Source organism: Coffea arabica, chromosome 8c (genome assembly GCF_036785885.1).
Source record: "Coffea arabica cultivar ET-39 chromosome 8c, Coffea Arabica ET-39 HiFi, whole genome shotgun sequence".
Classification (NCBI taxonomy): domain Eukaryota; kingdom Viridiplantae; phylum Streptophyta; class Magnoliopsida; order Gentianales; family Rubiaceae; genus Coffea; species Coffea arabica.
In genome coordinates, this window is record NC_092325.1 from 43,755,030 (window position 1) to 43,778,066 (window position 23,037).

Sequence of the window (23,037 nt, forward strand, 5' to 3'; positions counted from 1 at the left end):
ATTAACAGTAGTATAATTAAACAGCAGGTATGTCTATATGTGTTAGTAGTTGCATGTGATGGCAATTGATGGCTCTATTGAAGCTAATTATACTTTAACAAAAGTTGTCATTTTGCTCATTGGTGAATAAATGTATATTTCTACAAGATATTAATAGGGCTATGGTTGTATATCCATGAAGTTGCAGGTAACAAATAGGTTTGCATATGGGCATTATCTGCGGAAAACTACTAACTGTTATTAGAAAAGGATAAGAAAAGAGATGAGTGGTGGTATAATAATAATGAATCTTTTAACTATTTAATGAGATTTTTTTTGAGAATTTGTGCATAAAAGGGGGTTTCCTGGTGAAGTGACCGGCTGTCCCAGTTACCAGTGAGCGTAATAGAGCATTTGAACTGGGATTTAACCTGGAAAAGAAGAGGGGAAAAGAATTAGAAAAATCAAAGACAAGGTGTGGACTTTTAGAAGCCTTTGCTGATACAAGCCTACATTACAACGGTCTTCTTCTTCTTCTTCTTCTTCTTCCCCGCTGCATCTCTGAGCAGGTTCCTTCTTTTACTATTTCTTCATGTACAAGTTGATTATTATACTTCAAGTCAACTGATAATGTGGGGCGGTTTTTGTTTTCTGGATTAGTAATGCTTCCGCATAAATCTAGCTGAATTTTGGACTTCTGTTTATGTTTAAGGACTTTGAACTCTTCTTTTTTCGCTGGAATTGTGTTTTTGTAGTTAACGCTTTTGTGGATCACGATGGGATTTGCTTGGGATGAGTAAAAGTCTCGAGTTTTGCATGAAAGTTCACTCAGTTGTCTTTGATACTACTAAACACCTGTGTGAATTTTATGGGATTTCTTGTTTTCTGGACTTGTTGCCTGTGTTTGAATTCTATTGTTGATCTGCTAGTCTATCTGGAGGAAAGGTTTGTTCCCAAATCCTCCCTTTACCCGGCCAGGAAAATGATAAGAAAATGAAGAGATGAAAGGAGGGATGAACAAGCATGTTTATGTAGAACTTGAAACATTCACGACAATTGAAAAGAGAAAATTTGTACTTAATTCTTTTTAATTATCCACAGGTGTTTTGAGGGGAAGATAAAGTTCAAGTCTTTTTGTGTAATCTCTGATTTATGTGAAGCTACCTTAGGTCTTTAAATGGATGGGACTTTTTTGTAAATGTCTTTGGAATGATATGACACCCACAAAGGACCGGAGCTTCCCAGATCCCAATGTTTTAAGGATCCGCTTGGAGCATGGGAGGATATGATTTTGCAAAAGCTGGTGCATTATTTGATTGGCGAGTCCATTTGGAAAAATTGAGCCTCTTATGGAATTAATAGAGAGTGATAATACTAGTAGGAAATCAGTCACTAGAAGCTGCAACTGTTATGGGGCCGTGAACTTGACAGAACCGATTTTGGATACTAACCACGCCTCAAATTTTACTGATCGGTATGTTCTTGGAGATCAACTGGGATGGGGCAAATTTGGCATAATTAGGGCATGCTCAGATAAGTTGACAGGTGAAGTTTTGGCTTGCAAGTCCATTGCGAAAGAGAGATTGGTGACACAAGATGATGTTCGCAGTGTCAAGCTTGAGATAGAAATCATGACAAAATTATCTGGGCATCCAAATGTTGTGGATCTCAAGGCTGTTTATGAGGAGGAGGATTATGTGCATCTTCTAATGGAGCTTTGTGCTGGTGGGGAGCTGTTCCATCAGATTGAGAAACATGGGAGATTCTCTGAGCATGAAGCACGTACTCTCTTTAAGCAATTGATGCAAGTGGTTACATTCTGCCATGAAAATGGTATCATCCATAGAGATTTGAAACCAGAAAACATTCTTTTAGTCTCAAAATCATTGTTATCACCGATCAAGTTAGCAGACTTTGGTCTTGCCACATATATTAGACCTAGTAAGTTTTATGTTCTTGTCTTTGCTTCTGTAGTTTAGTAATCTATTCTCCACAGATGTGATAATGTGGGAATGTGGAGGCAAAGTCTTACTTTTTCTGACAGGAGGTTTTCTCTACATCTTGACTACTTTATGAACTTAAGTATGTCTATTAACAGGGCAGAAATTGCATGGAACAGTTGGCAGTCCATTTTATATAGCTCCTGAAGTATTAGCAGGAGGTTATAACCAGGCAGCTGATGTGTGGAGTGCTGGCGTTATTCTTTACATCCTGCTTAGTGGAATGCCTCCTTTTTGGGGTAAGACCAAGTCAGAAATTTTTGATGCTGTTAGAGCAGCAGATTTGCAATTTCATCCTTTTACTTGGCATCGAATATCTGAAGCTGCCAAGGACTTGATCGTTGGGATGCTCTGTCTCGACCCTTCCAAAAGGTTCACTGCTGCAGATGTTCTAGGTGTGGTAAATTTATAAGTCTTCATTTGTATCAAGATTTGGTTTCATTTGTCTGTATCTTAATCAAGTTGTTTGCAATGACTCAATTTTCCTAGGTTGCTCTTAGTCATATTCACTAGATAAATCTATGTTGCCTGGCTGCATGGATGTTGATGACTTCTTTTAAGAAGTGGAAATTGGGACAAAAAGTACAGGATGAACTGAGTATTGCATCTGAATGAGTCACCAAACACATCCAGATTATATAAGCTAGATCATGATGAATTAGTTAGTTACAATCTTTTGTCATTTTGTTCTGTGGCCATCTTAAAATATCAATCGAAGTTCTGTTCAATAGCCTTCTTATAACTGATTCCATACTTCTGAATATGGTTGTGCTTAGAGCTGAAACAGTTAAACCTATAAAAATGCCAAGTTTTGGGCGCTAGGCAAGATGACTATTTTCGGGATTTGGCGGTAATGATACCATCTTTTGCAGCTCATTCCTGGATTAATGATCTGCCAGAGGAACCTGAAGAACTAAACATGACGGATACTGCCAGTTTTTCACTATTGGAAGTGGATAATTATTCTTTCTCAACTCCATCCATTGTTAGGAACCAGGACTACAGCTTTGGTGACGAATCACCTGCCATTGATTGTAGTAAAGTGGAAAATTCTCCAGCATTCACCTGCAGATCGTCCTTTTCATCTTTCCTGATCGACCAGTCACCTTGTTCAACATCAGGAGGCTATTCTTTTGATGGTTTCTCATCCCCACTTTCCTCGATGCCAAGTTTTACCTTCTTTAGTCCGAGCAGCGTGATTGATGGGAGCATTAATTCAAGCTTGAAGGCAAAAGCATCCATGATAGATGAAGGTATTTGTGTTTTCACTAGTGTCATGATATGGTTAACAAAGAATGAACCAACCCTCCTCATTTATGTAAATGTGCCAAAAAGTCACCAGTTGCTGCTGCTAATAACCTTAATTTCTCTTGAAGCATGCAATAGATAAAACGAATATGTTTGGATGTTTCGAAGGCTGTATTTAGAAGATTATTCTTTTTTAAAGACTTGTATAACAATTCCTGAGTCATTGACATTGGCATTTAAAGGGGAATATTCATGTAGCTTTTTAGATGGGGCTGACAACTGCATTTTCTACCTGTCGACTTGAAAAGAGTATGGTTTCATTGAACATGCAGGTTCAGGTTTGGTACAACTATCCTTCTCTCCGGATCCTTCACAGCCCATCAGACACAAGTTGAGTGAAATGGAACACAGAACAGAATTTCGAAGGGGAGGAGTGGCTAATGGATCAAAGATTTCAAGCAAAAGGAATCACACAATCGGTCTTGGTGAACTTGATCAGCTGGATCTCATGGCCAGTGAATCAGTCATCCGCTGGGCATCGTGCACACATCTTCCAAGTGCAGCCGCATTGAGATCATCGCTGGTATGCTAGAGTCTTCAAGGCTGGAGGGGAGTCACTTAAAAGAAAGTCAGCTCTGCGTTAAATGGACTCAATCTGCATTTGCAGAATTTCTCCCTGTGTAATGACCCTTTCTTGGTTCTCAGCTTTGCGAATATAAATCGGTTAGCCTGATGATTTGTATTTTGATTGTGTAGCAATGTAAAAGGTCAAAATATTGCAAGCAATGGAAAAAGAAGAGGAATTCTAGGATTGCTCCCATTCAAACACCGAAATCCTACTAGTGCAGGTTGACTAGTTGAAACCGCAAAAGAAAAACCATTTTAGGCGCCCACCTGTTTAAAAATCATGGCTCAAACTATTTAAGCAATTAATCTGGAACGTGAGATTCGAACTTTGTGTCCAATCTCGAGCTGGCCGCTATTGTCAATCAACGTTGAACGAGCAGAAACCATTCTAGTCTAACGAAACCATCACGTCGGTGGGAGAAGGGAAAATGGTAAAACTCGCATAAATTGAAGGGAATTTGCCAAAAAAGAAACGGAAATGGGAATGCGTCTGCCGGGAGTCGAACCCGGGTCTATTGCTTGGAAGGCAATTATCCTAACCGTTGGACTACAAACGCCTTGGATGCTGACCATTGCTTTTTAGTTCTAGATAAATATAGATTATCGGATGACCTGCTTCCCACTCGTTCAGCTAAGGGTGACTGAGCAATATCCAGAAACCTTTCAAATGTTTCCGCAAATCAACATTGGTAAGTTTTCCGATAACTACAGACACATAGGAAAAGAATTTGGCTCTTAAAAGCCTACCTTTTTCGTCGGAAAGGCGAGGAAAAGTGTTTGTCTTCAATAAAATTAAATTACCGTTAACAGAGGATACTACTATCAAAGACGCAAATAATTTAGGGTCCGTATTATTTAGGTAAAGAAAATGTTGCAGCATTGATCATATTTTTTCAATTTCTTTTTTGATAAATTACCTTTGAGATTGTATGAATTATATATCGTTGATAATGTATTAAGATTGTGTTTTACTGTAGTATCGTATTTCAAACACTGGTTTTCAAACGATACTCCAATAAATTATTGTTAAACGGAACGGGGCATGTATTGTTTCTCCTCTATATAACACTACTGTTATACATTGGAATTTTCCTCAAATTACAGATAAAGCTTTCTGTACCTAAATTTCCGATAAAAGCGATCGGCTAAATTTTGATGCCATTCCCCGGCCACAAATCTTGGAAAACAAATAAATAGAGAAAGAATATCCAAGCACGACTCGTAAACGCTCAGATAGTTTGTACAACAAGATGATCCATCTATGCAGTTTCCAACTCAACCTTCATGCTGCAGGAGCATACTCTTTAATAACCTCAGCCAATTGATCGCGTTCCTCGTCGGTCTTAGTTCTTATCAAGAACGTCTGTGCAACAACGGTCTCTTTGTTGTCACCATCAGCCTACAGACATCAATTCACTGATTAGAGTTTCACATGAAAGACACCTTGCATATCCAAGCAGAGCTACTGAATCATCATAGATTAGTATCAGTAATGAAATGGTGCACACTTTTTAGTAAATATTGTAACAGACATAAACCTAGAGGGCAAAGAACTTCAATTTCCTTTTCTTTTATCCCCAAGGCGAAATGGGATAACTGGTGAATTAATGGGATAAATATGCCATAGCAAGGATGCAACAAACAATCAAATGCGTCAAAAAGCTACAGCCAGAACAATCACATGTTCTTTGATGCACCTGCCAGCCTGCACAGAAGACAGAGAAATGGATCCATGGTGATACATATTACTTATATAAGGTCAATTCCATGGTTTCCGAGACAAAGCCAGTTATGTCAACAATCCTGAAGATAACAGACTGCAATTTATGATAGGGCTGCAATTCCAACCTACAAAGTAGATGGGACAAAAGCAATTGAAGCGACTATTTTGCAAAGGAAAAACTATAATGCATAAGGAAGCATTACCAAAGTATGAAATATAGCAATAATAGAGCGCCTCTGCAAATTGGTCTTGATGCCAGTATATAATGATGCATTGAGCAACACCTTCCCAACCTGAAGCCAAGGAAACGATTATAGATGCAGAATCTTGAGATCTAAGCTCAATCAGTTCAAAGAGTAACACCATATCTGTCATATCAAGATGCAATTATAGAATGTCCTAACCATTTTAAAGAGCTTATAAAAATGCTATAAACACTATAATGGATCTCAACCTAATTAAACCTAATGCTTAGCACGTTGGCCTGTCAGTATATCTTAAGATTTCTTCCACAAAACAAAACTGATTTTCAGTCTGGTCAGGATCATAGCTGTAGCATAAAGTGTAGGATAAGAGGACCTACTTCATTTCGTACAACAATAATTGGCTTGGATTCTCTGGTACCCTTATCAACACCCTCTTTACATTTGATAGAAAGTTGCCCCGAGCCCTTATCCTTCCATGCATCTTTGTCAGTTGGGTCACTGGACTGGACATAAAGAAATAGTAAAACTACCAGGTTGAGTATGCAACAGATGTAATATACTACTATACAGCCTAAATTCTGGCATGTAATTGAATGGCATAGAACAAGCACCAAAAGATAAACTGAAATATGTGACATACTTCAGTCCCCTGACATGTGCAGCAAAAGATGCTCATCAATATGAGAACCTTTGTACCAGGACTAAATTCTATGAAAGAGGAACTTAGATCAGGTATGAAAAGAGCATGAATAGCCTAGATGCAAAAACTCAAGTTACATGGCTATCAAGAATTAGTTTTTCTTTCATAGTAACACGTCAAAAAATAGTGTATAGAACACAAGTCCTTTAATGCAACAGCTCAAGTGCAGTAACATGTACGAAATTGGCAGCATCACTGTTGCTAACATATTTAACAAAAAACAACAACTCAACAGTCAAAAGAATAAATCAGTTCTGTTATGAAAAATGTCCATGAAATGCAGTGACTCAGTGCTAAAGATAGAGGATATGTCTGCATCTACTCAAAATTTGTTCAAATTCCCTTTTCGTTAACTGTTTTCCAGCAGAAAGTTCATTACCTTGACATATACTTTACAATTAACTTCATGAACCACAATGATTCCTTCCTCTTCAGTCTTCTTCACAGATGGACTGCTAGGCTGCTCCACATCCTCTTCTGTAATCCAATGAAACAATAAAAAGAAACAAACAATACATACTTCAGTGAAAGTCAAGTTGAAAAAATCTCGTTCTCTGACAAAATAATAACAGGACAATAGTCTTGTATCTGAGGAAGTTTTCACAGGTGAGATATGGGATTCCAAATACTGTGATACTTGACACCTCATTTTACTAAAAATGCATTTAAAAGAAGTACTAGAAAATCCAGAAAAGCTACAGGCAGCATTAAAACTGACTTGATATCAAGGAACTATGGGCCCATGGTCATTGAATGAAAAGAAGAAAACCCATGTCACAACCCAATAAGACAAAGGATGGGAAAAAATTTCCAAAACAACAGTGTAACCCTCAAAGATTAACAAACAAGTTACATGATATCAGAAATTTTCCCACCTAAATGCATGAAACAGCATTTCATCATCCATAAACGTTCCACCTTGTTAGCATAGTCAATGATGTTCAATATATTATGATTCAAACTCAAACAATTGAGTAACCAGACAAGAAAACACCCATCGCAACTCATGGTCGATATCAGTAACATAATTATTATGAAGATTATTTAAAAGCACAAAAACTCCATGAACAATTTGCTAAAGCATGAAAATCAACCTTCAACATACTAAGGTTAAAACTTAGACCTAGAGAAATATGTAACGTCCAGAAGAACCCCCAGAAAATAATAGGACCAAGTGAAACTCGGACACGTTTTAGACAAACAACATATCACCATTTTAAATATTAAGTGCCAAAAAGCACAAGAAGAAAGAGTGACACCACATGATTTTAACACTGAGATTAATTACTATTAACTGAAGGAAAGTACATCCTATGTGTACCCTCAACTGTGTCATTTGAAGCATCGTTGTTCATGGAAACTGAATATTTGTTTCCAACAGAACCTTGAATTCCTGGAAAAAAAAGGGGAAAAAACATCATTTCAAAGTATAGTTACTTAAACATAAATTTAGTTCAATAGCAGGAAAGCAGCTAAAAGTATGCAAAATCATCATACTGTGTTTCTTAAAATTACAAAAACAAAGCAAGAAGGTGTTGGAACAACAATCAGATTGTTTGCCAATAGATTTATAATTAAGAGTGGTTCCACTCAGGAACTAATGCTTTCAAATTGACCCATTGAAGCTAATATTTACTACTAAGACAAGTTTTCATCAAAATAGAATGAGAAAATTGCAACAAATTCTCTCACAACAGAAAAACGCTTGATACTTGTATATGAAACATATAACTACAATGGAAGGAGAGGAATTTTGATGCCGATTAAGATTATAAAAGATAAAAGTTCAAATGAGTTAAAATTACAGTACTTGGCGATCCAGGTTGAATTTCTTCTTCTCAAATTCCAAAACAAGGGGAAGTGGATTTTCAATCTTAAGCAAGTTATTAAATGGTCATATAGCTATTATCAGTCATGGCTCTCATTCATTCCATAAATACAATCATATTTAATGGATGAGAAATGCAAATCTAAAGGTGCATCCGGGCAAAGATAGCATTCGTAAATATCAATGCATTATTTGTGTTTGAAATTTTCTTCCAAAAAACATAAACAAGAAGTTCTTCTTCTCTCTCAGTTCACTCTAGATCAACTCTTCAATATCACTTGGCTATGATAAGTCTGAAGCATTCTTTACGACCAACCAGCTCGATCTGGGTGCAAATCAAGCGGTCGATTAGGCCCTAGGCCAACTCTACCCCCATGCAGCAACTTCCTTGGACTGGCTGTCCATACAGATCAAACTTTGATCAAATTTCCAAACATCAAACTTTGATCAAATTTCACCTGAAGTATCCTAATTTACAGAACTGAATCCCACAAGACAGACAACACAATCAACAGCAATATCTAATTTCTGAGGTGTCTTTGTCCATTAACAATTCAAATCTTGTCTTCAGTGACATGGTTAATAACTATTGTAACCACTGTTCATTTCCACTGGTGCTATCACTTCCAGAGTTTCACCCCAGAAGAGTAAGAAGAGATGACTAATTAACTTCCAAATCATTTTAATTTCCTTTTAAACTAACTGTTCTCAAACCAAATAACAGTTCTTATCCACTCACCTTTGACCTACCTACAACTCCACTATGTTGTTCCCTCTTAGTTTCAATTTGCTTGTTATACACAACAACTAATACTAGTTGTTCCAAAACTAAAATAAATCAACATCAAAATTTTACTGCCAAAAGGACCACCTGAATTTTCAAACAAGAAACAAATATTAAAATTTATTAATCTGTGAGCTCAGCAAAAGCATTCGTCAATGATGATATACATAGTTCTCCCTTTATATGATTATTATCCGTCAAAGATGCTCCAAAGAACTGCCTACCAAAAGAAAAAGGACTGCTACTGTTAAAGACTGGTCCAGAACCCCAAGATGTTCCAAAGCTTGCAGTTGTACTAGCTGGAGGGATCCCAGGTTTTCCAAATAAAAAGTTATTGGCTTGTTCTTTGCTTTCAGATACAGGTTTTTTCTGAATGGTATCCAAACCAGTGATAGAGTTGTTTTCATTTTTTGCAGCATTCGCTTTCAGCCAGCTGACAACATCATCGAATTTCTCCTGCAATCAATAGGTATTGGAGAAGTTAACAGCTAAAATATGAAAGAAAAACTATCTAGACTTGGAAGTTTCTACAGTAAGACTTCATTTTCCTATTTAACAGAGTAATATGGACCATCAAAACAGCCTTTATAACAAATCACAGTGATTTGCAGCGATTCTAAGAATATAAAGTGATTCTCAATTCCACAAGTAGACAGCTGATTTGACCAAATACAACTAGGTATAGGCCTATCATGGCAAACATCTGTGTTAAAGATGGAAACTGTGAATAGCCAACTCTAAAGAGACCTATAAACCATAAAATCCTGATGCCAAAACTACTGCTCGATTTTATCGACTAGTAGAATAAAATAAAGCTCTGTTTAAAACTTGTTTCTGTGTAAATATTGAATTCATTGACGCATAAATACAGTGGAAAACCTTCCTAGCAATGAGTTGACATCAAGAACAACTTCATGTATCATGAACAATGATGAAGAATTTCAACTTCATTGAATGGACGTGGTGACTATTACCATAATGGTTTTAGCATGATTCAGATAGTCCTGAACTCCATCTTCCCAAAGTTCATCTGGGTGCTTCTCTAATTGTGTCTGGATCCAACTGCACAGAAAAAATCAACCTAACTTTCACATGGCACCGGAAGCAAGTATGCATAAAAATAAATGTAGACAACGGTGTATGGATTGCCAGAAGACCAGGTGCTCCAAATTTAAGTACCAATAAGAATAAAGCACAATGTTGGTCATGTGGTTTAATCTCCACCAGCACAACTACAGCTGCTCCGGTTCAGAATTTTTCCCATAATCAACAATACCAAAAGGCATGTATGGTGACACAAGGCTGTTGTGAACAAATAATTTAACTCTTGCTACCACTACCATAGAGACTTCAAATATCTAGAATGCTGGGAAGAAGAATAAAAAGGAATAAAAACAAAAAACTGCTTCCCTCAGGAGAAAAATATAGCCGGCATTTACTGCCTGCAGAAGTAGTATTTCCAGAATTTGAAATTGGACTCTCAATGTATATATAACTACAAGCAACTTAAAGTGAAAGTTTATCTAGAGAAAGAAGACCTCGCGAATTGCTTGTTGAGTGCTCTCACATGCTGTCTAGATGATTCTGCTCTCTGCATATCCAGTGGTGGACTAGCTGTCATTATTTGCCGTTGAGATGGCTCAGCCCTTTGAGTATCAAGGGATGACCCAGCCAGTATTCTTTTACTCAGAATCTACATCCAATATTCACAAAAATAAAAAAGCATCAATCACGTATAAAAAAAAAAAAAAACAATCTTTCTCAGTTTTCAGAAACAAAATAAAGTTCATTTTCTGCTCAATTGCAAGAAAATAGTTCCATAAATCCAACAACAGCTATATATTTTTCCTTCCTTTTAAGCAAATTATTTTACTTGAAAAACAAATACTCAATTTTCTCAGAAGTTTACATTATATTAGTAAGCCTCTGACTGAAAAATCCTTCAAAAAAGTCACTTTTTCACAGCTTATGTCCACAAATATGTGCAATTAGAAGCATAATCAACAATTTCAATAAAATCAAAAAAGCTAAAAAGGAATTCCACTGTAATCAATGCTTCCAACATATATTCCTGTATAAAATTGCACGTAAGCTGAACTAAAAATGCCGTGGTTATTCGAAAAAATGTACTTCAAAACATAAAAGAAAAGGAGGGGAAAAAGGAAAAAAAAAAAAAAAAAACTCCAATACAACTTACTGAATCATTGGGTAATGGATTCAAGTCGGAGGCGGCGAAACGTTTCGTTCCTCTCATTATTGGCGATAGAAAATTACTGAATTAATGTCGACTGGTTTATAAAACGACTAAATTCGGAGAGGAAATTTTGGGAATTTTGAAAATTAGGGCTTTTTTTCTATTAGTATGAGTGCTGTAGTGGGGGGCGTTAGACAAAGAGGACAGGATGGGAGATTTTTCAATGAAGAGGACCAGAGGAGGGAGGTGGCAATCTTAGCCGTTGAAATCGGGTGGGGTACGAATATTCAATTTTCGCCGTTAGATTTAATTTTTCAGATGAATCATGGAGAGTATTTCACGCTGACATCCCTTGTTACAAATTTCATAAAGAATCAGACTCCCGAACATATTAATGTCTCTCAAATCATGTATATATATATAATAAAAGTTGTGCTATCATTCTTATCCTTTTATTTTATCTCTTTCCTAGGAGGCTTATCCTTTTATTTTATCTCTTTCCTACGAGGCTTAACGATTGGGCAAGTAGATACAACGTGCTTTATGAATTAACTCCCTAATAATCTATGCTATTCCATCCCTTTTTTTTCTTTTACCTTTACAATTCTAGATAATCCTTCCATAATTATCTCTTCTATTTTTTCACCTTTTTTTCCTTAACCCTAATCGTCAAGCCTAAATTTCCTGGAGATTAGTATAAATAATTTTGAATTATGTTTTTAACTCTCTCTCATCTTCAACTCAAAAGTTCGAAATATCAATTCAAATATTAGATTATCGCTATCACAGAGACTCTACATTTTTACTCATATTTATGGTTCTCGATCTATTATTCATCACTTTATCAAGCAATGAAAATGTTTTCACTTTTCTACCAATTTTTTTGAATTTTTTTTTTAACTTCAATGCAAGGATCGGATTTGGAACATCGTTTTTATTCCCTTCAATGCAAGGACCGCATTTGGACTTTTATGCTCGCTGTATGTGGTCTGCAATTTCCTACACCTTCTTCGTAGCTAAGTCATTGAATTTGAATTTTCTAAGTAAGTCTTCAAAAGTTACAGTTTGGTTTTTATTTTTGGTAAGGTTTTTGTAATTAATTTGTTATTTCAATTTATGGATTCACTCTTCAATTCAAGTAGAACACGTATTGCTTTTTGGTTAATGGTTTAAAAGTGGCCTTTTAAACTATGTGTTTTCACACGATTTTTTAATTGCCTTTGACAATTTATTAATTGTCTTCAACAACGTATATATATTTTTTATTTTCTAGGTTTCTTGGGTTAAAAAAATTTTGTCCAGTTTTCAATGTTTTTTTTAGACTTTGGTAGAAAGGTTCTAAAGAACAAGAAGGTGTCACTGATTACATAAATGGCAATGCATCAAGTTCATTGTTATACAGTAGTTTACATCATGTAATATACATCAGACTATTTAGATTTTTTATGTTTTTTACTTAAGAGCACAATACATCTTATGTTTTCGTTTTGCTTTTATTAGCTGTGAACAGATTTAGAAGGTCAATGTGTTTCTATGACTTGATTGATTCTAAATTCTGATCTTTTATTAATACTTCATTCGGTTTCTTTTCTTTTCACATTAACCTTTAAGCTATTTATGTTAAGTACTAAAATTGATGTTTTGGTAACGGGTTGGCCATGCTTTTGTTTACGGAAGATTAGCCAAGATTTGATCTTGCCTATTTTCAAGTTTTTGAATGTTATCACATCGTCGAATGTTTTTTTTTTTTTTTTTTTGCATTTTTGAATTATTAATCACTGAAATATATGTTTAAATTTACATTATAAAACTATTTTTGAATAACAATGTGCACATAGTAATGTATTTAAGAAAGGTTATAATAGATCATACAATAAGTTTGTATTTTATGCAAATATTTTTATGAACTACACTAAATAATTTATTATTTTTAAACAACTCCCATTCAACAAATGGGTACAAAACTAGTTAGACAAATATGTTTAGATAGAAGATAATTTAGAATTCTTTTTGAAACAATAGTCTACAATTTTTTTAATTTGAATTATATGGCATAAAAAAAGGATGATCGAAATAACGTATTTATAATATAAACAAAAAAAAGTTTTCATATAACAAGCTATCTAAATAAAGTCTATTTAACGAGTGTTCTTGTTAAAATATATTTCAGGTGTTAAAAATTTGGAAAACAATGATTAATCAGGGAAAATATATAAATGTAAGAGAAGATAATAAATAGTAATTTTATTTCTAATATAAGTGAGTGATTTTGAACTAAAATCTTTCATTTACACTCACTTACCCATGCCATCCAAGCCATCAATTTTTCTATAATAATTTTAACGAGTGCTTAATGGGACTGTTAGAGAAACTCATTTACAAACACCACTTAACATTGCCTATTATCTAAAAAATATATATGGGATTTTCTAATGAGCATATGTTAACACATCTAAAATTCATCTAATCTACTATGTATATATGTATTATTCTCTCTTACATTTATATATTTTCTCTATTTAATCCTACGTACTCTTCTTTTATTTATTTACATTTTATAATTAATTTTACATTTTCAAAAATGTAATACTTCAAATATATTTTAACCAGTGTCCGATGGGCATCCGACCCCAAAAAATATTGATTCGGTATCCAGTTGGCAATAGACTTATATTTACTTTTCTATTTAAAGTAAAGATTTCAAGATGAATTTTAATTGGCTTATTGTAACAATAACCTGCTTCTCTATTCCTCGTATAACTAATTCATATTTTTTAAAAAATTTGAGTAGTAAATTGTTATTTCTTTTAAGAAACCAAGAGGGAGACAGGGAGAAATCTCATTAAAGATGAGTTGAAACTTTAATGAATTATACAACAAAATATGAATTAATGTATTTAAATGGGAAATCATGATAATGTGTCCTTGACAACTGATAGCAGAGATCCGACAACGAAGGGCTGTAATTTTATCAGGCATGGCCCACGTATGACAAAAGTCCTGTATCTTGAAGTAATGGGGACCACTAAAATTTCTATCTTAGGCTTGCGGCCGAGCCTCTTTGTGAAGGTCAGTGTCCATTAAGCTTATGGGCTTTTGATTTGTCTGCTCATATGGCCTAATTTTTGTTGTTTGGTTAACGCGTGTTAGACATGATTTTTGCTTTGTGGATAGAGCATTATTCCAAAAAATTATTTGGAATAATTACTGTAACATTTTTTTTATGACTTGATGTGTATGAGATAAAAAGGTGGTTGAAAATATAAAAAGATGAATTAAGAAATGTGTTTATGATACAAGTGAAATTTTTTTTTTGAAAAAATATGCTATCCAAACATAGCCATGATCCTTTTCCAAGTCTCCCGAAACTTGGGCAAGAGCACATCATAAAAATATCCTTTTCCAAATCTCCTTTGCTCATGTATCATTCATCCAATTGTGATAGTGTATATATTGGCAGTGTATATAATATGTATTGATAAAGTAAATTGATTGCTTATCAAAGTGGCTTTGGTAGGTTTTTAATTTTCTTAATTATTCATGAAGAGATAAAAGAATATGGCCCTGCCATCTCTCACCCTATTCGTTTCTGTTATCTGGTGAAAGGAAATTAGGCATCACATGCCACAAAGATTTAGGTTAAGATGGTTCACCCTGATGATCCTGAAGCGTTATATCATCTTATCTAAGAATAAGAATATCAGACCTTTACCACTTTTGCGAGTGTTCATCACGTGATTGATGATACCATGGGCCATTGAAGTGCACTCAACTCAGTTGAATATGCAGCCATACATCATCATTGGATATTTTGAGAAAGAGAGGAGATTCATCCCATTCCAAGGTCATGCAAATAATTGTATAGTGTGTTTGTACAGTAGATTATTCGGGATATTTTTTGCAAAAAAAAAAGAAATAATATAGGATCTTATTATTGATATGACGTATATTATATAAGATAAAAAAGTGATTGAAAAATATGTTAATAATATAAATAAATAAAATTTTGTAAATAATTGACGATCCAAACAAGAATAACGTTGCTTTAACGGGTAGCAAAGGGCGACTTACAATAATGATTCTTATGAATTACCTACAAACATAGCAAAAGCTGAAGTCGTATGCTTCTAATAGAAGAACAAAATCCTTACCAATTGAGCCACAACATGATAAACATCATTAGGTTCTTTTGCTACCCCTGTGCTATTGGAAGCGGAGGTGAAACAATCCAATCACGAACATTCATGATAATCGTAGAGGTTGCTGAAAATGGAATCTTAAGTCCTGGTTCAAACCTTGCTGTCAACAAGTTGTGAAGGGTGAGGAATAATCTGCGGGTCCACTTCCTGCGCGACACGAAAAAAAAAAGAGATGCATTTTCCCGTTCGATCTTCCTAAGATTGGAAACTCAAGACTAGTTCACCATGAATTTGTCAACCAAACTTCAGAGTGACATTTCATTCCATCACGATTCCTCAGCATTTGAAGCTATATATAAACTAATTTTAACTTATGCAAATAGTGTTACAAGTAAAGCTAGTCCAAAACTTAAGCAAGGAGTCGTATGGGATGTGAAAATGATAAAATGAAAAAAGCGAAAAGGCTGCTGCAGTGGGATTGAGAAATCACCAGCTACCATCTAAAAGTCTTTGAAGGTACAAGGAAGCCAAAAAAGCAAGAAAGCAACTGCATATGAACAGGCTACAATTTGTAAACCTCAGATTAACGGGCTTTTCCCTTGATCTTCTTCGTCTCCTTTATTATCTGATGGCTTCTTCACTTCTTTCAAAAGAGACTTGCCCTGCTTTGTATTGGTGCTGGGAATCAAAACTCGAGTAGGAGGTTTATTTTCAGGCAGAAGTTTGATTAGAATTCCCATGGCTATGAGTAGTAAACCAGAACAATGCTGTTCAGTAAGAGGTTTCGTGAAAATCAAGTATGACAGCAGCAACGTAACTGCCTTCCTTGCTGTTGTTATCTGTTTGACAGCAAAACTGCTGGTTAATACGCAGCTTCAATATACAATAGGAAACAACAGAATCCTCCATACCAAAACAAATGAATGTTTAAATATCAGGAGGACTAGGTCAGGGACAGTGCAATTACCATAGCTGTAGTGGCAGCCCCAAACAAAGCAATGAGTGATAGAACAGAGACTTGACCTATAAATGTGGCCATTGCTTCAAAGACCAACACCCCGTACACGTAAGGATGCTGCAAATATTGTGACCAATGTAATCCTGTTAGAACTATATAACAGCTAGTAGTAAAGTGGAATGAAGCATATATGATATGATGGATGGCTAAACAAATTCCTAGACATCCAAAGCGAACTAATTAGTCTGTTTATGAGAAATGTAGCATGTGTTTAAGGAGTGCACATTACCTCCTTTCGCAACCGAAAGATAGTAGTACACATTAGCCAAAAAAATCCATTCTTGCTGGGAGTTTGAAGTGGATATATTTTGATCTCCACATGCTAATTCAGTTCCAAAATTTGTTTGTTCTTTTCTTACAACACACTGTTCTATAAGAAGATTCAGTGCAATGGAATGATATGGTATTGTGTACCTCATAACAAGAACTCCACGCCTTGAACAGCTCGCCTGTTACTATCATTGGTCCAAGCAGGAAAGGCAACCCAACCACTGTTGAGCAAAATAGCATCTCCATCTGCGAGAATCAGAAATCATATGTAAAGCTTTCAAGAAAAAGTGATTTACGCTTTGTTGTCATCATATCTTTTCAATCATGGAACAGCATTGACAAACACTCTATCAGAAGTGATGAGCACCTGAGTTGTTTCAGGATTCATGGTAAAGATTGCTTCCTGCAAGTTACCCAAGAATGAATCCATAATTAGAGCTCCACTAATCATCGCAACCCCAATCATGCTGAAATTTGGAGAAGTGTTGGCATCTGCCAATGTGAAGAGAATCAAGCCAATGACTAGAAGAATGGCAGAGACATATTCGTGGAGAGGGTATTTTCTTCTCAAGCCAGGAATAAAGGCTCCCATCACCATCACAGGCAGTACCTGATCCAACAACAAATAAGCACGTAATTAAACAATTTCAAACTCTCTAGAGAGTATCGGAAGCACCCTAAAAGAGATAGTTCAAATAGCCAAAAGCATATTTACAAGCATACATCGGATAGAAGAGGTCAAAGTTAGTAATGTCGTGATCCTATCTTGTAAAATATCATCTGTTGAACTGAAAATAAGCTGAAAAACAATACCAAAGACTATGCAAATAGACTTGCTCATCTACTGCTAAAATTATGCAGAATGATGTCAAGAACTAAATGACAAGAGATGGCTCATACCTTTGTGGATTTAAACATGATTTGTGCAGGATAGTTAAGGTAAGCCAACGAACCCTTTGTCAATCCATGAGAACCCATAAGAACACCAGAAAGCTTTACATAAGTTCCCCATGGATTCACCATTTGCTTAATAGTGAAACCCTGTAGGTGTATCAGTGCCAAATACACAAAACCTTGTACAAAGGTAAAATACCATCCATAGCTGGAAAAGATTACCAAACAAAAAAAAATTCAGGCATAGCAATAATCTCAAACAGAAAAAGTGGCAATGATAAGGACCTTGACAACTACAAACCTGAAACTGAGCCGGTTATATACATACTCCTGCAAACAGAAGATCAACTCATTTGTCATTAATAAATCTTGAAACTCCAATATTTCATAATTTTATCTCATGTTGCTCAGAAAAAAAGAATAACCTTAATAGGCCCGATCAACACATGATAAAGTTGACAGATAGATTCGGCAACAATCAAGTCTGTTATACTACAGGAGTGCTTGAATTGAAATTTGAAATCACCATAACTCATGTCAAAATTGTAATCGCTAGAAGTTGTGGAACCCAACACATTCCTTTTAGCCTCTTGGACGGCCCAAAGAATAAGAATAAAGTCGTCAATCTATAATCAATCAGTCCTAAACCTTCCAGGAAATTCCCGTATTCACATTGAATTTTCTATCGCATGTAATCATGAAACTGACACCACCAAACAGAACAGACAACATTATCAATACCGACTTAAGCCATCAATGTGATAGTCAAAAAAGTTACTCACACACACATGCAACTAAGTTATTTTTTCTAATCATTGACTATATTGTGCATTGGAATCCAACACTTTAACATCCTCCAACATAAACAACCAAATCCCAGCATGAAATTGATCATCAATCACAGAACACAAACAAGTTAATTTTAAAAGACCAAAAAAAAAAAAAAGAATATTGAGAAAAGTATAAGGCCTCAAGCAAAAAGGAAAAGGAAAAAAAACCCACCTCACAAATGCCATTAACAAGATAACCAAAGAAGAAACCAGACGAGCAAATAACGAATTGCTGCCATCTGGGACGATCAGATAAAGAAATCCCAAAAAGAGACCTTGCTTGATCTTCGTTCTTCATATTTTCCTCTGTTTCTTGTTCTGTACTGTTCTATCCTCCCTCTACCAACAAAGACTAACAAAAAACTCAAACTTACATCAATTCTTGTTGCATTGCATGGCCTTATAGGCAGTTCTAACTTCTAATAGAACCCACAAAATAAGAAAGGAGGGGAGAGAAAGATACTATGACGCAAAAAGGAAGAAAAAAAGTGTAACAAGAACAAGAAAAGTATCAGAACTAGAGTAAACTTCTCTTACAATCTGTTTGTTTCTTTGGTTCCTTTTCTATCTGTTGATGGTAAATTGTTAAAATTTGAATATTCAAAAGGAGAAAGGTAGAGAAAAGGCAATATGGGGGTGTTTCGTTTCCTTTGTCTTCTCCCTTTCCAAATTGTTTGGAATTCTGTTGGTTCTCTGTTTCAGACTTGGAAACTCAATGAACCTTGAAAGGAGGAGGGACTCTGAGGAAGAGAGTAAGTTCGTTTTTTGGGGCAGATGTGAAGGGCACTTCTACAAATATTGAGGAGGGAATTGTATTTATAGTCCCTAAAATTTTGGGTGGTCGCCATTTGGTCCACCTTTTTAATGAGGATGTACAAAACAATCAACTTTGTATTTTAATTTAAGTTCAAGAAACCTCATGAGTAACAATATGATACCTACTCTCTAGTTACTAGGAATACATAGGATAATTGATTATTTACCTCACTTTTGATGTTGCTCTCTTATATTTTATAATTATATAATATAATAAAAAGTGACACGTCTTTCTTACTAGAATAGACAAATATCATTTTAATACATGGTGTGAACACCAAATGCATAAAGGAGATCTAAATTCAAGAAAAGATAAAAATGCATATGAGTTTTTAATTGGAATAAGTGACGAAAAGTGCTTAATTTTGAATTCTAGCACATGAACCACAAAATTTAATTGTCAACAAATGTTGTTGCATTAAATCCAAGTGGATATTCTAGCAACATTAGAATTAGAAAAAAAAAGAAGAAGAAGAAGTAGAAACCCAACTCTAGCCATTCAAATGACAAAATATATGAATTAAATATCAAATATATTGTAATATAATGTCTAGATTTCAATTATTTTCCATACCTCTCGTATTCTAATTTAGGGTAGGATTTCACAATCCTTGACAAACCAATATTTGGGTGCTAGAGGGGCAAAACTAGTTTGCCCTCTTAACCCTAGCCGTGCTTCACATTAATCACAATTGAAGTGCATATTGTTTGTTTGTTAGCACTTCGTAGATGAAGATTTTAGTAAGAATTGGAAACTGGAATAGTAAAAAAGGGAGGGCCAATTTAGGACCATCCCTAAACTTTAGGGATGATTAGTGCAATTCCTTTGTTTGAATACGTTTACGCGTATAACCTAAGGTAGCTAGTTAAGTGACGCCAATTAATTCCCTAAGAAAGTGGCTTATTGGCGTCAGTTAAGGAAAATCCATTGAATATCTCAGTAACTTGCAAGAATTATTAGAGTCTGAGCAAGGGCGGCCGTTTCGTGGTCAATGGCCTTCTTTTTCAGAAGCCATGCTTGATTGGTCTCATTTAGTCAATTAAATTTTAATTCCTACAAGTCAATTAAATTTTAATTCCTACAACTTGGCATTGACAATTTGGATGCAATTCTCTATTTTGTCGAAAGATTATTCTCTAACCATTCAACCTTGATTCCTTTATAAAAATTATAAAATTATCACCCACCTCTTGAGTTGCAACATTTGCTTAGAAGAAATTTGTCCTTTCATGAAAAGAATGACACTAAACACGCTTTTTATCTTGCGCTCTCCGGTATAGGCAGAAGAACCCCCAAAAAATTGTCAAAAAAGTTTTAATTTTTGAGATGTAAAGGACTATAAGTCATAGTTATTAAACCCGGCTCGGGAGGAAACCCGGCGAAAGAGGTGAGTCAATGGGTCATTAGTTCAACTAGTGGGTCACTAAATATATTTAAATATTATGTTTTATAATTTTTGATATAAAATAATGATATAAATTGTAATAAACAATGTTATAGCAAATGTTCATTTAGTTTAATTTGTTATAGAATAATTAATTCATATAAGAATCAATAAAACATAAATTTATTTAGTAATCCACCAAATTTCAAGTGTAAAATTTTATCTATATTTAGTGTAATTATCTAGCTTATTTACAAATTTTAACTGCAAAAAATTATTAAAAATAATATATATCTTTAAAATGAATTATGTAATATGTTATTTTTGAAATCCATTTTATAACTTATAAAGTTTGGGGTCATAAATTTTTATTAAAAGATTTCAAATAAATTTGTTTAAAAAAAGATAGAATTGAAAAAACATTTATATATTATAAGAAAGCTATTTTATTAACATATGGAGAAGTAGCCTGGTGGTAAGCATATCATAGCTTTAGCTAGAGTTTGAATTTGCTTCCTGGCAAAGCCAACAAATTTTTTCCCACAAAATCGACTGGGTTTCCGGTTTAATCCAGTCCAACCACCGGGTTGTTGACTAGTCAACGGTCTACATGCTGAAACGATCCAATCGAAAACCCAGCCAGGCCCAATGGCCGGTTCATCGGGTTGATCGGTTCGACCACCGGTCGGGCCAGGTTTAATAACTATGCTATAAGTCTCTAAAAATTTTTTTTTTTTATAAGTGAGAAGTTTTAAATTTATAATCTCTTACTTACAAACCCTTCCCCTCTAATCCCTAAAAACTTCATTAATTATTAAACACCGTGAGTTTGCGAGTTTTACCCTATAAAATGGGAAAATACACTTTACTGTCCATAATATATCTTCTTTTATGTCCAAAGATAAAATCTTCAATTTAACTTCTATTTCTTGTATACTTATTTTTTGAGTAGGGGATGAATGAAATTTAAAAATGGAAAGAGGAAAAGAGAAATTGAATCGAAGACCATACATTTTCTATACTTGCGTATGCTACATAATAAACCATAACATTTATTTTTTCTTAACATGTAGTTATTCATTTTCTCTAATTTTGGCTACATATATCACAAAACAAAAACAGATCCTATTCTGTGTGATACAGATCATGATTTGGTTTAATTTGACTCGGGCTTTTCTCTAAGAAAAGAAAGCCAAATATCTACGTCTCCATGTTGTATGAATAATTAGAAGGATTTAACTTCTTTTTACGTCCTCGAACTATTAAGTACTCGTGAATAGTGATTTCTACGTCCAAATTGTACCTTGTCAAAACCCTAAACCAAGTCTTTCTTCAAATCAACTTTGAACCCCACTGGTAGTGGCGTTGAATGCTGAACACTTGATAACTCGGAATATAACTTGGTCATTGCTTATTGTTGAATCAAGTCCCAGTTCATCAAACACTTTCGGCAAACATCATCTGAGGTTGCAACGAATCTTTGGTTCTGTCACTGAATATGGAGATTCTCCCAAACTACTTAGCAGCTATGACATTATTTGATATCATACCTAGCATGCATCCAGCAAGTGTTAAGCCCAATCCAAATTTAGTATAGACTTGCTGTACATAAACAATGACTTTTCAGTTGTCCCCTTTAGTTGTTTTCATCCACTGCAAATTACTACTGGCATGCAAGTTTAGATTTTAAGGTGACTTAACAAACGTTAGCCTCTTCATGATAATTTATTAGCAAACCCTTTTGACTTTCTGTGTTTATGAGGTTTTCAATGGTGAACTCACAGCATCTTTGGACACGCAGATTTTCAACGACAATTTTATTCTCTCAATAATTTTGCTACCTAATCATATACGCTCCGTTTGGATTAGCTGTTTTTTGGATGTTTTTAAAAAATATTGCTGTAGCAGAGTTTTAGATTATATTTTGGAATATTTTCAGAAAATATTTTGGGATATTTAAGAATAGAAGAGTTTCTAGAATATATTTTGAGATATTTTTTAAAATTTTAAAAAAATTTAAACTAATTTTTAAATTACCTTTTAAAGTATTTTTTTAAAAATTTTTATTGTATTTGAAAAACACTCCCATAGTATTTGGCGAAGTACTATGCCATTTATTTGTAAATGGATATAGTATAAACAGTTGTTTGTAGTATGTTTTACTGGCATGAAGGACTGCGAGTTTGGAGATGCACGAAATCGTTTTCGTGAACATGCCTTTGTCGAAACAAAGATCAAGCACAAGGCAGGCTAGGCACTGAGACAAACTTCACATTTGGCAACAATTCTTTTGATGATGGACCACCTAAAACTAAAATTGTATGGCCAAATGGTACATTTATCTTGACTTTCATTTATAGGACTCCATATTGAGTAGCATTCTTCAATGTAACCAA

The 23,037-nt window shown here is 34.7% G+C and overlaps 3 protein-coding genes and 1 non-coding gene across 9 annotated transcripts; 1 reads left to right on the top strand and 3 right to left on the bottom strand.

Annotated features, from left to right (window-relative positions):
* The first annotated feature begins 412 nt into the window (after window positions 1-412).
* Window positions 413-4,053, top strand: LOC113705241 (calcium-dependent protein kinase 26). 2 transcript variants are annotated; one of them, XM_027227026.2, is made up of 5 exons: window positions 413-548; window positions 1,081-1,920; window positions 2,063-2,374; window positions 2,852-3,232; window positions 3,560-4,053. In XM_027227026.2, exons 2-5 carry the CDS (start codon window positions 1,329-1,331, stop codon window positions 3,817-3,819), a joined length of 1,545 nt encoding a protein of 514 aa, XP_027082827.1. In that variant the 5' UTR covers window positions 413-548; window positions 1,081-1,328; the 3' UTR covers window positions 3,820-4,053. The 2 variants fall into 2 exon arrangements, with proteins under 2 accessions (XP_027082827.1, XP_027082828.1); XM_027227027.2 differs by having other exon boundaries at window positions 2,078-2,374.
* Window positions 4,054-4,339: 286 nt separating this feature from the next.
* TRNAG-UCC (transfer RNA glycine (anticodon UCC)) lies at window positions 4,340-4,411 on the bottom strand. The gene has a single exon. It is a non-coding gene; the product is annotated as a tRNA-Gly (tRNA).
* A 463-nt stretch (window positions 4,412-4,874) lies between these two features.
* Window positions 4,875-11,636, bottom strand: LOC113707306 (uncharacterized). 3 transcript variants are annotated; one of them, XR_011820541.1, is made up of 10 exons: window positions 11,293-11,636; window positions 10,634-10,788; window positions 10,070-10,157; window positions 9,320-9,551; window positions 7,772-7,876; window positions 6,863-6,960; window positions 6,161-6,286; window positions 5,781-5,870; window positions 5,552-5,702; window positions 5,033-5,253 (listed from the first exon to the last, which is right to left on the bottom strand). XR_011820541.1 is itself a non-coding variant. In XM_072063535.1 (9 exons), exons 1-9 carry the CDS (start codon window positions 11,347-11,349, stop codon window positions 5,137-5,139), a joined length of 1,068 nt encoding a protein of 355 aa, XP_071919636.1. In that variant the 5' UTR covers window positions 11,350-11,629; the 3' UTR covers window positions 4,875-5,136. The 3 variants fall into 3 exon arrangements, 2 of the variants coding, with proteins under 2 accessions (XP_071919636.1, XP_027085375.1); XM_072063535.1 differs by lacking the exon at window positions 5,552-5,702 and having other exon boundaries at window positions 4,875-5,253; window positions 11,293-11,629; XM_027229574.2 differs by lacking the exon at window positions 5,552-5,702 and having other exon boundaries at window positions 4,875-5,253; window positions 7,805-7,876; window positions 11,293-11,623.
* Window positions 11,637-15,318: 3,682 nt separating this feature from the next.
* Window positions 15,319-19,213, bottom strand: LOC113706532 (UDP-galactose/UDP-glucose transporter 2-like). 3 transcript variants are annotated; one of them, XM_027228455.2, is made up of 8 exons: window positions 18,613-19,213; window positions 17,912-17,940; window positions 17,617-17,818; window positions 17,084-17,326; window positions 16,861-16,962; window positions 16,396-16,503; window positions 16,006-16,267; window positions 15,319-15,635 (listed from the first exon to the last, which is right to left on the bottom strand). In XM_027228455.2, the coding sequence occupies exons 1-7, from the start codon at window positions 18,736-18,738 to the stop codon at window positions 16,007-16,009; spliced, it is 1,071 nt and encodes a 356-aa protein (XP_027084256.1). In that variant the 5' UTR covers window positions 18,739-19,213; the 3' UTR covers window positions 15,319-15,635; window position 16,006. The 3 variants fall into 3 exon arrangements, with proteins under 3 accessions (XP_027084256.1, XP_027084254.1, XP_071918382.1); XM_027228453.2 differs by lacking the exon at window positions 15,319-15,635 and having other exon boundaries at window positions 15,719-16,267; window positions 18,613-18,792; window positions 18,978-19,213; XM_072062281.1 differs by lacking the exon at window positions 15,319-15,635 and having other exon boundaries at window positions 15,719-16,267.
* Between the last annotated feature and the right edge of the window lie 3,824 nt (window positions 19,214-23,037).